This window comes from Lacerta agilis, chromosome 5 (assembly GCF_009819535.1).
Source record: "Lacerta agilis isolate rLacAgi1 chromosome 5, rLacAgi1.pri, whole genome shotgun sequence".
NCBI lineage: Eukaryota > Metazoa > Chordata > Lepidosauria > Squamata > Lacertidae > Lacerta > Lacerta agilis.
Genome location: NC_046316.1, coordinates 80,148,802 through 80,161,618, shown reverse-complemented (window position 1 = coordinate 80,161,618; position 12,817 = coordinate 80,148,802). Strand labels below are relative to the sequence as shown.

At 43.7% G+C, this 12,817-nt stretch overlaps 1 protein-coding gene across 3 annotated transcripts in view; it reads left to right on the top strand.

The window, feature by feature from the left end:
* Nucleotides 1-1,606: 1,606 nt before the first annotated feature.
* GOLIM4 (golgi integral membrane protein 4) overlaps nt 1,607-12,817 on the top strand; it is a 53,917-nt gene continuing 42,706 nt past the window's right edge. For all 3 annotated transcript variants that reach the window (XM_033150595.1, XM_033150594.1, XM_033150593.1), the window contains exon 1: nt 1,607-2,638. In XM_033150595.1, coding sequence (XP_033006486.1) covers nt 2,452-2,638 — 187 coding nt within the window. In that variant the 5' untranslated portion in view covers nt 1,607-2,451. The remainder of the gene's footprint in view (nt 2,639-12,817) is intronic.

The window sequence follows — 12,817 nt, the reverse complement described above, 5'->3', positions numbered from 1 at the left end:
AAGCTTGTTAGGCTTGTCTAAACAATAATGTTTTAGTAGGTGCTGAAAACAGTACAATGAAGGCATCTGCAAACGCAGGACAGGTCTTATGAGGCATCTGTAGTACAGTAGTGCCAATTCCGCTGACTGAAGCGGTCTAGTGGGCACATGTGGGATAAGGCAAATCTCGTAGGTAAAGTGGTCTTGTAGGTAAACTTGTAATTTGGGCAGTGCAGTGGGACTCAACAGCAGACAGTCCAAGAATCAGGTTTACCTACAACTCTCTGGGAGACAGGCTTCCAGGGTGGTTGTTCTGCCTCAGGCAGAAGCTATAGCAGAGTACACTACTGTACTCTACTGAGAGGAATGGACCTGTTACAGGTAGGTAGCCGTGTTGGTCTCCCATAGTCAAAACAAAATAAAAAATAATAAAATTCCTTCCAGTAGCACCTTAGAGACCAACTAAGTTTGTTCTTGGTATGAGCTTTCGTGTGCATGCACACTTCTTCAGATACAAATGGAATGGACCAGTTTGCAAGGAGTCTGTAAGGGCACCCCTTTAACTGCCATGCCCAATAAAGGCTATTTCACACAGGGAAGTAGAAAAAGATCAGAATGTTTGTGTACTGCTTGAAGCAGAAGGATTAAAAATATTTGGGCAGCAAATAATCATTGACTCTCAAGTGTGATACCAAATTCAGTGCCGGCCAGCAATCAACTAGCGCAAGGGTATCCTCCAGTTAAACACAACGGATCAACACATTTTTAGACCCAGCAGAACATCTGTAGAAGAGGGCATCCTGCAGATCCCATTCTCATGAGGATGCAAACCTATTCCTGCACCCATATTTAGTTCATTTCTTTGAAAACTTTAATCCTAAAGAAAGCTCAATAACTTTGGTAGGCCCTCACACTTGTTCACTTCATCAAATCTGGCCCTTTGAAAAATGTTTGGACACCTCAGGAATATGAGAACAAGAAGAACATATGTTTAAAGAAAATTGGAAAATGTTTATTGAATGTATCGGAGGAAATTGTGCATATCTGAAAACGTGGGCAGCATTACGATAAATTCAACAGTGTAAGTTTCGATGGATGTAATAATGGAATACTTAGTGGTTTAGTTTATATAAAATATCCAGGGATTTATGTTGTTCTAAATGAACAATGGAAAGAGAAGAAAGGAAGTCATTGAAATTTTAAGGTTGTTTAAATGAATAAACAATAAATTAAATGTAAAACAGAAAATTTAATAAAAATTAGGGAAAATTAAAATTTTAAAAAGATTTAAACCCTCATGTAAATATAAAGTTTTACTAAAGTGGGAGATGCCCATGCCCCACACACGCTGCTATCCAAAGCGGCGCGCGGGTACAGACCCGCTTTAACAGGACAGGACCCTCCCCCGCTTCCCCCCGTTCGAAGAGCGCCTTGCTCCAGCGACCCCGCCCACTTCCTCAATTCTCCCGCGCGCTCCAGGCTGGGAAAAGCGACGGGGCGGGGCGGGAGCTGGAGAGCGTGGCGCTCGGTGCGCCGGACGGACGCGGCATGCGTCCAATGTGCGCTACAGCTGCCGGCCCGAGGGGCGGGGAGAAGCTAGCTGCTGCGCCCAATGAGGCAACGTCCTGAGCGGGACTTCCTTCGGGGATCCCGCTGGAGAGAGCAGCCTAGGAGTGGAGGGTGACACGTATGTGCGGGGCTGGAAGGTGGCCAAGGCAAGGCAGGGGAAGGGAAGTTCTTGCCCCCATCAGCGGAGGAGCATCAGCCGCCGGAAGAAAGTAACTTTAGCTCCCCGAGGGAGGGCAAAGGGAAAGGGATCCCGGGGAGATCTTGCAAAGGAAAACTTCGCTTTGGAGAAACGGATCTTTGGGGGAAGGACGGGCAGAAGCAAGGCAACGTTGGGGGGTCAGATCCTGCCCGTCCCTTCGAACTGTTCCTGCAGTTAGAGAAAGAACGAACCGATCTGGGGGGAAGCAGATCCGGATAGATCTTTGCAGAATAACCTTGGGGATCTCCCTCCTACAGACTCTCCCCCAAAGAACTTCGCTAGCAAGGGCAGAGCTTTCTGGAGATGCCCGGCTTCTTCTGAGCTGCCTCCCGATATCCGCGCTCCCAAGGCTTCCCCCTCCGCGTACGCGCAAAGGGAGCGTTGGCTCCGTGGAGAGGGCAGGGGGCCTAGGGAGTGGAGCCACTCTTGACCCTCCCCGGTGTCCCGAAAGGCTGCATGCTCCTCGGGATCCCTTGAAGTCTCAGCCCTCCAGCTCGGCCTGCCTGCTGCATGACCTCAGGTGCCTGGCAAAACTTGGCTCAGGTAGGTTAAAGTTGGCGCCAGGGTCTATGGGTCCAGCTCTCCTCCGAGGCTCCTCCGCCGCCTGGGCCGTTGCCCCTGATGCTGCTTTGTGCTCCGTCTGCTGTCTGAGGATAGAGGAGCCTTGAGGTGGACGGGCCCCTGGATCCGCAGAGGAAGGGACTATGGGCAACGGGATGTGTTCCCGAAAGCAGAAGCGGATCCTGCAGTCCCTCTTGCTCCTCACCGTGGTCTTCGGCTTCATCTACGGGGCGATGCTCTACTATGAGCTGCAGAGCCAGCTGAGGAAGGCAGAGGCTGTGGCCCTCAAATACCAGCAGCACCAGGAGTCTCTTTCAGCTCAGTTACAAGGTAAAAGCTGCTTTGCTGCTCCCCCTCCGTAAGCTCTGCCTCCCCTTCCACTTTTTATTTTTATTTTTGTGGCCCAGCAAAGTGAGCCATCCTAGTTCTGCAGCCGGTTATGCTGGGCTGTAGCTCTGGCGTGCAGTTGTGTGCGCGCATGCGCTATTGAAATTCATGGGAGTTGTGCGCATGCAGCGCTCTGTGGAATTTCAAACATGATGCAGCATCCGTACTGCCTTGTTGGGTTGAATCCTGGTCCATCCATTTCTTATCTGTCACCAGCGGGGAACGAAGGTGATGGATAGCCTCTTGTTTATGACCAGCACCTGCTACTCACAGGTGTACTGCTTTGGAAGGTGGAGTTTCCATTGAGTTATTTAAAGCCAAACACTGCCGTGTCTTGCAGTTGAGAATTCCATAATTTAACTATGCATTTTGTAATCAGCGCTAACCTCCTGCTGGTCAATGAAGTGGGTGGTGCTGACATCTAGGAGTATGAGAAAAGGAGAGAAGAAGAAAAAGTCCATCTATTCACTCTTTGTGTCATTCATAAGTTTATGAACCTCTGCTATGCTTCCTCTCCTTAGTTCCCCCCCCCAAGAAGCAACAACAAAAGGCTTGACCTGCAATCCTATAGCCTTAATTGGGACTAAGCCCTATGGAAACACGATGGGAGTCACTTCTGAGTAGCTGTTCATTATGCTCATGTCTCACTTTTCCTCCAAGGAGCTCAAGGGAGTATACATGGATTCTCCACCCCCACCCCACCACACTAGTGGCTTACCCAGTGAGCTTCATGGCTGAGACACCCCAGTTTTAGTCCAGCACTCTGACCACTGTACCACACAACATAATATTGTGCTGTGAATTGGCCGTGGAACATTTCACGATTGTTTTCGTTGATCTGTTATTAGTGCAGCTCCCTCTTGTTTTCACATTACCAGAATTGTGTTCAAACGTGAAAAACCTTTCGGTCGTAAACTTAGCTTGCACCCTGGGGAATCTGCTTTTTCATCTTCAGGGCTGCCAGTTCTGGGCAGACAGCCCGTACTTATGCAAAATATTTGGTTCAGCTGTAGCGGTATTAAGGACAAAAGTTTCCCTTTCCTTAAAGTACACATGGCACTGGGATGGGCAGAGTCCAGTGCCCTGATAGGGATCGAAAATGACCTGTATCCTGATCATTAGGTCAAACATATGATAACCGGAGGCAGGGTCATAAACCTCACTTCTGCGCATATCAACTGAGTAGGGGGTGCCATCTGTCTGTCTGGGTTTGTGCAGGGTTATGCAGGGTTTGTGAGAGGCAGCGTGTGTGATGACCACACCCACTGCTGACCTGTGGCTCCCCAGAGGATTGGTGAATGCCAAAAATTGTTTACAACCCCTTCTTTTCACCGTTAACTTTTCTAATTCGTCTTCACATTGAACTTTTTTGTGGAGCCACCTGTAAGATTCATTGCCTTTTTATATTATTATATTTTCATTAGGAACTTACACCTATTTTTTTTTTTTTTTTTAAATTAAATTCACTCGTAGATCTCAGGGCAGTTTACATACTTAATGAGCAAAGTGCTCTTGAACAAGAACAGGTGACTGCTAGCCCGAGGGTTAGATGCTGAGAATTTATCTGGCACTCATATCAAAAGTTTCTCGTCAGGAGCTAGTAAAACATTTGCCACAGTTCCACGTTATCAAGCTGTAATCAGGACAGGCAGGAAAACAGGAGATTACACTACTGTAAAGTGACAGAATCCTCAAATAAGATGTTGAAACAAAATAAAAAAATTTCTCCCAGTAGCACCTTAGAGACCAACTAAGTTTGTTATTGGTATGAGCTTTCGTGTGCATACACACTTCTTCAATACATGCACATGAAAGCTCATACCAATAACAAACTTAGAGTTGGTCTCTAAGGTGCTACTGGAAGGAACTTTTTTATTTTGTTTTGACTATGGCAGACCAACACGGCTACCTACCTGTAACTACAAATAAGATGTGTGGAACATGTCCACCCACTTATTTCTGTGCAATGTTAGTCTCAGCCCAGGTGCTCTATAATTTGGAATCTCTGTTTGCCAGATGTCCTCAAATGTTATCATAGAGCTTTATTAGTTGGGAAGGGGTCTAATTTTGTGATGAAATAGACTTCTACCCTTCTCTACCTCTGAGCTGCTGTCTGGAGTTTAGAGCAGCTCTCAGAAAGAAGAAAGTTGTCCATCCCAGATCTTTGTTGTAATAAAAAGTTCCAGAAAGTGACAAATTGCTGAGCTAAAAAGTCTCTGTGCCAAGGTGATGTTTGACCATACAGGTCCTTACTTGAGGAAGATTGACTGTCGATACTCAAGCTAAAGTTCTGTCTGTATTGTTGCCCTGCAGATTACTTAAAGTAGACGCTCTTTCAATTATTATTGAAAAAGGCAATGAAAACAGCATCATTATTATTTTAAAAATCAGGTTTGCAGTTTGCTTGAGAAGCTCTCGTATCTGAGCTATGAGCCCGCTTCTTCATTTTTATTTCATAAAATTTATGCACTGCTTTACTGCAAAAGCAAACCTCAAATTGGTTTACAAAAAGACAAAACAATAAAATTATCAATCAGAAAAATTAATAAAAGCAATTTAAGGCTTTTGAAAAGTTAAAATAAAAATAGATTGAAAACAGAATGAAATTCACACCAACTTTCTAAATGTCTTGTCTAAACAAAAACTGTTTTTAGCAGGCGTCCAAAAAAAGTACAGTGAAGGCGCCTGCTTGATATCAAAAGCCTGAGATATGTCAGTGAACTGTCTTGGCAATAAATAACTTTGACATCTAGTGGTGCTTAATAAACACCCTTTCATCTTCCTCTGCTCTGTTTTTGCAATACCGGGCAGGCAATGAAACATGAGAATTTATCAAGTAGTTTGTAGACAAGCTTTCCTAACTGGTGGGCTGTGCATGGCTTGGTAAGCCGCAAGTTGTACACCCTTGGTTTTTAAATTCCTTTTCTTGGGGGGCAATCGAATGCACTTCACCTCCTACTGAATTCAATCAGACTTATAGGTAGACATGCATAGGAATATGGTGTCACTTTGCTTTCTGTGTGAATGACTTGGAATTATCCGCTTTGCATCTTCAGAATAGATGGGGTTATACATTTAAATTACAGTGGTACCTCTGGTTACGTACTTAATTCGTTCCAGAGGTCCATTCTTAACCTGAAACTGTTCTTAACCTGAAGCACCACTTTAGCTAATGGGGCCTCCCGCTGCTGCTGCACCGCCAGAGCACGATTTCTGTTCTTATCCTGAAGCAAAGTTCTTAACCTGAAGCGTTATTTCTGGGTTAGCGGAGTATGTAACCTGAAGCGTATGTAACCCGAGGTACCACTGTATTGAAATGGGGTCAATGTGTTGTTGCTGTTTTTTAAACAACAACAACGTTGATGTGTCTTTTAGATGATTAGCTGTAAAAAGTAATGTTTGAAACAGGGATTGACCCAAAAGTTTCTGGACCATATTAGCATAAACCTACCAACTGGAAAATACTGACCGACATCATTCATAAGCTGTTGACGTGATGATGGAATGTAAGAATGCTCCCCTGTGGTGTATTTGTGAGAATTAACGTTCCATGAAGCAATACCAGGAAGAGAAATACAGCTCATAATAAAATTTCCTATTTACCCAGTAATATTGGAATAGCCATTTGGTTACAACATAACACATGGAAACTTTCTCAATCACATCTTCTGAAATTGATTGTGTTGCAGATGAATATTGGAAACATATTTTCGAGTGCTAGTAATTCAGCTAAGGCTAATCAAGTCAGAGCATTAAATCGATGGACCAGTATATGTAATAATTATAGTCATCTGTAGCATTTTATGTAGCACAGGGCCAAAAACTCATATATATATAATATCTCAGTCAACCAGGAATAGCCAATGATAGCTGCCTCTGTTGCAGCCCTATCAAACTTTTAAGTTCTTTAAATGCTGCCTTTGTTTTCACTTGTAAAGTAGAGACAGTGTTTTATCTAAAGATAATAAGAAATTATACCCTCTGGGGATTTTGAGAGTAATACACAAGAGGCATGCATTCTTCATAGTTATGAAGTCTTCTCATTAGGTCTTGACTGCTTACTGGTAATTGTAGAAATGACTACCTGTGAAAAGAACATTTGGGTGGAAAAATGTACTTCTGACCTCCACATCAGTAGAAGTATCTGAAATATATAGAAACATTTAGAGAATCTCCTGAAGGAGCATCTCCACCTCCATTATTCTGCTCGGACACTGAGGTCCAGCTCCAAGGGTCTTCTGGCGGTTCCCTCACTGTGAGAAGTGAGGTTACAGGGGGCCAGGCAGAGGGCCTTTTTGGTAGTGGCGCCCGCCCTGTGGAATGCCCTCCAATCAGATGTCAAGGCAACAAGCAATTATCTTACTTTTAAAAGACATCTGAAGGCAGCCCTGTTTAGGGAAGTTTTTAATGTTTAATGCTGTATTGTGTTTTTAATATTTGGTTGGGAGCCGCCCAGAGCGGCTGGGGAAATGTTATATCACACTCACTACATGCAGGTGTGTGCTTGTGACGTCGCACGTCCACGTTGCAGTGGCGGCTCCTATTCCTTCTGTCCGCAGCCAGCGAGGCACCCTTTTCTGTGGGGAGGGACTCAGACTCAGAGGCAGAGAAACTTTGCCTCCATGTCCGAGCCCGCTAACGCAAAGGGTGCCTTGCTGGCTGGCTGTGGAGGGCAGAGGTGCAATTCTCTCTCTTCTCACCTGCCGCCTGTGCTCACTTACTTTATGTGTGCCCAGCCCCCACAATTATATTATTGTGAGTGCCCAAGCACCCATGGCCCCCTGGAGTTGGCTCCTATGTGCTAAATCCTGTCTTCTTTATGCTGGAACATGACGCATGTCCACCTTTTTCAGAAACTTTCCAAGCTGCAATATTGTGGACTAGCATGTTTGACCAATTACATTGTAACTGTTACATAGATATAGTTACTCTCTTTTTTTGGACTCAGAATTGCATTCAGTCAACAGTCAAAAGCAACTGTTTTTTAAGTTCCTGGAGAGTCATCAAAATTCTGAACATTTACGCTAATGGGGTTCTTAAAACTTGGCTTGCATGGGTGACTAAGGCTGAAGTCCTGCTTCTCTGGAAGTAAGTCCAGCTGAACTCTGTGAGACTTACTTTTGAGTAGACATGCCTAGCTTTGAACTGCAGTGAAGTTGAGGTGTTGTATCCATTCAGTTTCAGAGATGTAATCATTGGGACAAACCTGTGTACGCCAAACCTCTGGGTACCGAAAAGGTACACAAGTCATTTTGGCCTAGTGCTGACTGTGTGGCAGATGGGTAAAGTTTGCAACTTGGTGTGTTTGACAAACGTATTTGAAGAGCCGTTTCTGGAGATGAACATCATGTCCCTTTGTGAAGTTAAAATTCAACAACTCTGTGTCACCCTTCTTTCCTGCCCACCCCCACCCCACCCCTGACCAGTTTGTTTCTGCCAAACTAGAGAATAAGATGGCCTTGCTCCTGAAATGTGCTGGTACAGGAAACTTTGGCACATTGCTGTCTTAATGCGGAGCAAATGCCGGGTGGGTATTTTTCTTATTAAAATAAGCAAATGCACCAAAGGCCGTTGCACAGAAGCAGTCAGTCAGAAGAGTAACAGATCATGGATCACAGAGCAATTTATCCGAGAAGGCGTTCCCAAGATAATTTAATACACATTAATTAAACTCTCATCATGCTCTGTCAAGTCTTTTGTTCACCCGAAGAGATGGCTGAAACGCAGCAAAGGGGGACTCTTTTTCTGGTGCAGTTTGTGTAAAGTGTGGAGATACAATCCCCATCTACATTTAACCATTTAAAAAAATATTATTCTTTTAATGAATGGTACACACATGAGAATGCAGCACTGGAGATTAGTTGGTGACCCTCAGCTGAACGTTGGGACAGATGCCGTTGAAAAGCACTCTCTGCGGGTCAGTGCGAAAGTTTTGCCTTTCGTGTTCAGTTGATGTGCACATTGTGATGTAGTGATTAGAGTCAGACCAGAGCTTCCCCAGCCATGAAGCTCACTGGTGACCTTAGGCCAGCCCCTGTCCCTCAGCCTAACCCTACTTCATTGTGAAAGGTGAGGTTACAGAGAACCAGAGAGAGGGCCTTTTCGGTAGTGGCGCCCACCCTATGGAACACTCTTCCATCAGATGTCAAGGCAATAAGCAGCTATTCTATTTTTAAGAGACACCTGAAGGCAGCCATGTTTAGGGACGTTTTTAATATTTATTGCTGTATTGTTTTAACATTCGTTTGGGAGCCACCCAGAGTGGCTGGGAAAGCTCAGCCAGATGGGCGGGGTACAAATAAATAATAATAATAATAATAATAATAATAATAATAATAATGGGGGAAGGAAGAATGATATACATCACCTTAAGTTCCTTGCAGGAAATATGGGATAAAAATGTAATGTATATAAATAATAAATTATCACTCGATGTTGCAACCATCAAGTGATGAACTGGCATGTGTGAACCATTCCAGCCGATCTGCATTAAGTGGTTCTTTGCTTTTTGCAAAGTGATACAGTGGTACCTTGGTTCTCAAACCTAATCTGTTCTGGGACGTGGGTGGCACTGTGGGTTAAACCACAGAGCCTAGGGCTTGCCGATCAGAAGGTCGGTGGTTTGAATCCCCGCGATAGGGCGAGCTCCCGTTGTTCGGTCCCTGCTCCTGCCAACCTAGCAGTTCGAAAGCATGTCAAAGTGCAAGTAGATAAATAGGTACTGCTCCGGTGGGAAGGTAAACGGCATTTCTGTGCACTGCTCTGGTTCACCAGAAGCGGCTTAGTCATGCTGGCCACATGACCCGGAAGCTGTACAACGGCTCCCCCGGCCAGTAAAGCGAGATGAGCGCCACAACCCTAGAGTCATCCGCGGCTGGACCTAATGGTCAGGGGTCCCTTTACCTTTACCTTTTACAGTGGTACTTCCGAGTTTGCAGTCTTTAGGTTCCATATTGTTTGAGTACCAAGGCATTTGAGGACCAAGGTACCACTGTATTTCCATGCAGAAGTCTATAGGCTTTAGGTGCTTCTCCTTTCCCTGCGCCACTGATTTGTAATCCGTGTCCTTCAAGATCACATCGGCAAGCAAGGGATAATGAAGACTGTGGTGGAGAATGGTAACAGGAATGCTGTAAGCACAAATGTCTGTTCTGGCTGACTGAACAAATAGCATGGGGTTATTCTTCTGCTCTACCTGTGTCAAAGCTCCATGGGAGACGGATATCAACCTCTGAAAAAATTCCTGTTGTAGTGAGTTAGGCTCCCCACCCCCAGTGCTAATTTAGGACTAAGTTCATGAGGCATGGCAACGTTTGCATTGGTTCCATTCTGATCAGAGGACTGGGCTCCTTAGCTGCAGAATGCAAAAAAACTCAAACAGATGCAAAGAGAGAGAGAGAGAGAGAGAGAGAGAGGGTGTTTGCTTATTTTTTTTTAAAAAAAGAATGTAACCAAAGGTTCTGGACCCATGTAATCCAAATGCCCCTTGGGTAAAAGCTGAATTGCACAAGCTGCTTAAGTTTTTAAAAAGTAAGGTTTCGTATTTGATTGTTTTGAATAATTTGTTCTGCTGCCTACAACTGTGGAAAGAGCGGATGACCCAGGTGGACTGTTGTCCCTTACCTGGTTTCTGAGATTTCTATTTTTTTTATAAGATTTTATTATTTTCTACAATAAACAACAAATACATCAAACAAATAGCCAAAAACAATTGACAAAAAACAATAAACACAGCAAACACATTAAAACAACATAAGAAATAACAAAAGAAAACTTATACATACCTAGACAGGAACACTAAATAGATCATTGTTTAATTCTAATTTCAAATCTTCTTTAGGGGACTTCCCCCATTCTCTCGACTGCGTTCAGTACTAATATACTTTGGTAACTTTGTAACTATTTTCTTAACATTCACCATTATTCTTAATAAACTTTAAAATGCTAACTAATCATATACAATTCTTTACTTAAACAACATAACCTTAAACATTTCTAAACATTTCTAAACCATTTATAACATTACTTCTTATATACTGTTTTAATCTAACATCATCTAGCTGAAGCCAATTAAACAAGCCGATTCTGCTTCAAATGTCTAGCTTTTCACGATTTTTTAAATAGTCCTTAAATTTCTTCCAGTCTTGTTGCACCTTCTCCTCCCTCTGGTCTCGGAGTCTCTCGGTCAGTTCAGCGAGTTCCATAAAGTCCATCAGCTTCATCTGCCATTCTTCCACTGTCGCTGGTTTCTGAGATTTCATCTGGCATTGCCTGTTTGCTTCCCAGTACAGTGGTACCTCGGGTTAAGAATTTAATTCGTTCTGGAGGTCCGTTCTTAACCTGAAACTGTTCTTAACCTGAGGTACCACTTTAGCTGATGGGGCCTCCCGCTGCCACATCGCCACCAGAGTGCAATTTCTGTTCTCATCCTGAAGCAAAGTTTTTAACCCAAGGTACTATTTCTGGGTTAGCGGAGTCTGTAACCTGAAGCGTCTGTAACCCGAGGTATCACTGTATAAAATAACCAAGCCCATTAAAGCAGCATAACCGTTAAGACAACAATCAAAGCAGGAGATTCAAGCCAGAGCAGAGAAATGCTTGTCTAAACAGGTGAGGCTACGGGAGCCGTCATAATGGCTCCCATAATGCTTTCCCCAGATTTCGGCAGGGAAAGCATTCAATGCCATCAGCAAAAATGCCATGGCAAAACTAAAGAGAGTCAAATTGTTGGTTATATTCCTCTTACTGGAGGCAGTGAGAGCCCCAAAACTCCTGATCCCAATTGCTTTTTATAGATGTTGAATAGCATTTGGGACAATGCAGCTCAACGTATCTGGAGGGCGCCAGGCTGGGGAAGCCTCCCATAGGCTTACAATCTAAAGCCAAAACTTTGGGCCTTCAAACACAGGAAACTGGTAGGCAGAATCGAAAGCCCAGATCTAAGAACAAAAGCCAAAGGGAAATTGCAAGATTATTTCAGGCCGGGGGTGAAATGACACGACACTTTTTGATACAGAGGTTTGTCTTTTCATTTGTTCTTCTTTTCAGATGCTCTCTTGCTCCTGCCCCATGACCCATTCACTCGCTTTTATTTGGACAACGATGTGGTAACTGTCTAGACCTCCCATGCTATCACATTTCCTGAAGCTCGTATGGGCATGCAGGGTTTGTAATTCTTACTGAAGACCGCGGAGTAATTCCTATTTTAAGCACTTGGGCAGGCTGAGCTAACATTCCTGCTCTTCCAAAATTACATCGGTATCCATTTCACAAAAGAGCAACTGGTTAAAGCCACGCTGGTAAATGGAGAAAGTATAGGTAACTATTTATAGATTTTTTTTGCCCAAATCGTGCAGGCAGCAGTACATGCTTAGATGGCATTGTCTTCATCCCGCTAAAGACTACATGAACCGCACACAGTATTATATAATTTCAAGCTGCAATCCTATACCCATTTAATTGGGAGAAAGATCCATCACTGTCAATGAGATTTACTTAGGAGTAGACATGTATATAATGCCATTTCCCCCCTAATGCAACAAATCCACGTTTTAATAAATAGGAATAAATTCCATGGTTCCCCCCCCTCATGGCTAACTTTTAATAAGGGTGGGGGGGGGTTATATTCAGTTTGTATTTAAAATTCAAATTTGCACTTTCCAGAACAAAATGTGAGCCAGAACAGTCACCCTTTGAAATTCACATTTCTCCAAATTTTGCAATGCAGTTTTCCAGCCAAGTCATGTGTGTAAGAATGCATATATTGCAGTAAAATGTGCATATAAATGCATATATTAGAGAAAACAACACCGTATAAAAATGTTTTATATTAGGAGAAGCTGCTTTGCAAAGGCCAAAACTGCATACAGTGGTACCTTGGGTTACATACGCTTCAGATTACAAACTCCGCTACCCCAGAAATAACGCTTCAGGATAAGAATAGAAATCGTGCTCTGGTGGCGCAGCAGCAGTGGGAGGTCCCATTAGCTAAAGTGGTGCTTCAGGTTAAGAACAGTTTCAGGTTAAGAACGGACCTCTGCAACGAATTACGTAACCAGAGGTACCACTGTATTTTAATCATGGATTAATGTAGTTGCATTATGCAGAGTTGCATTTGTTTTT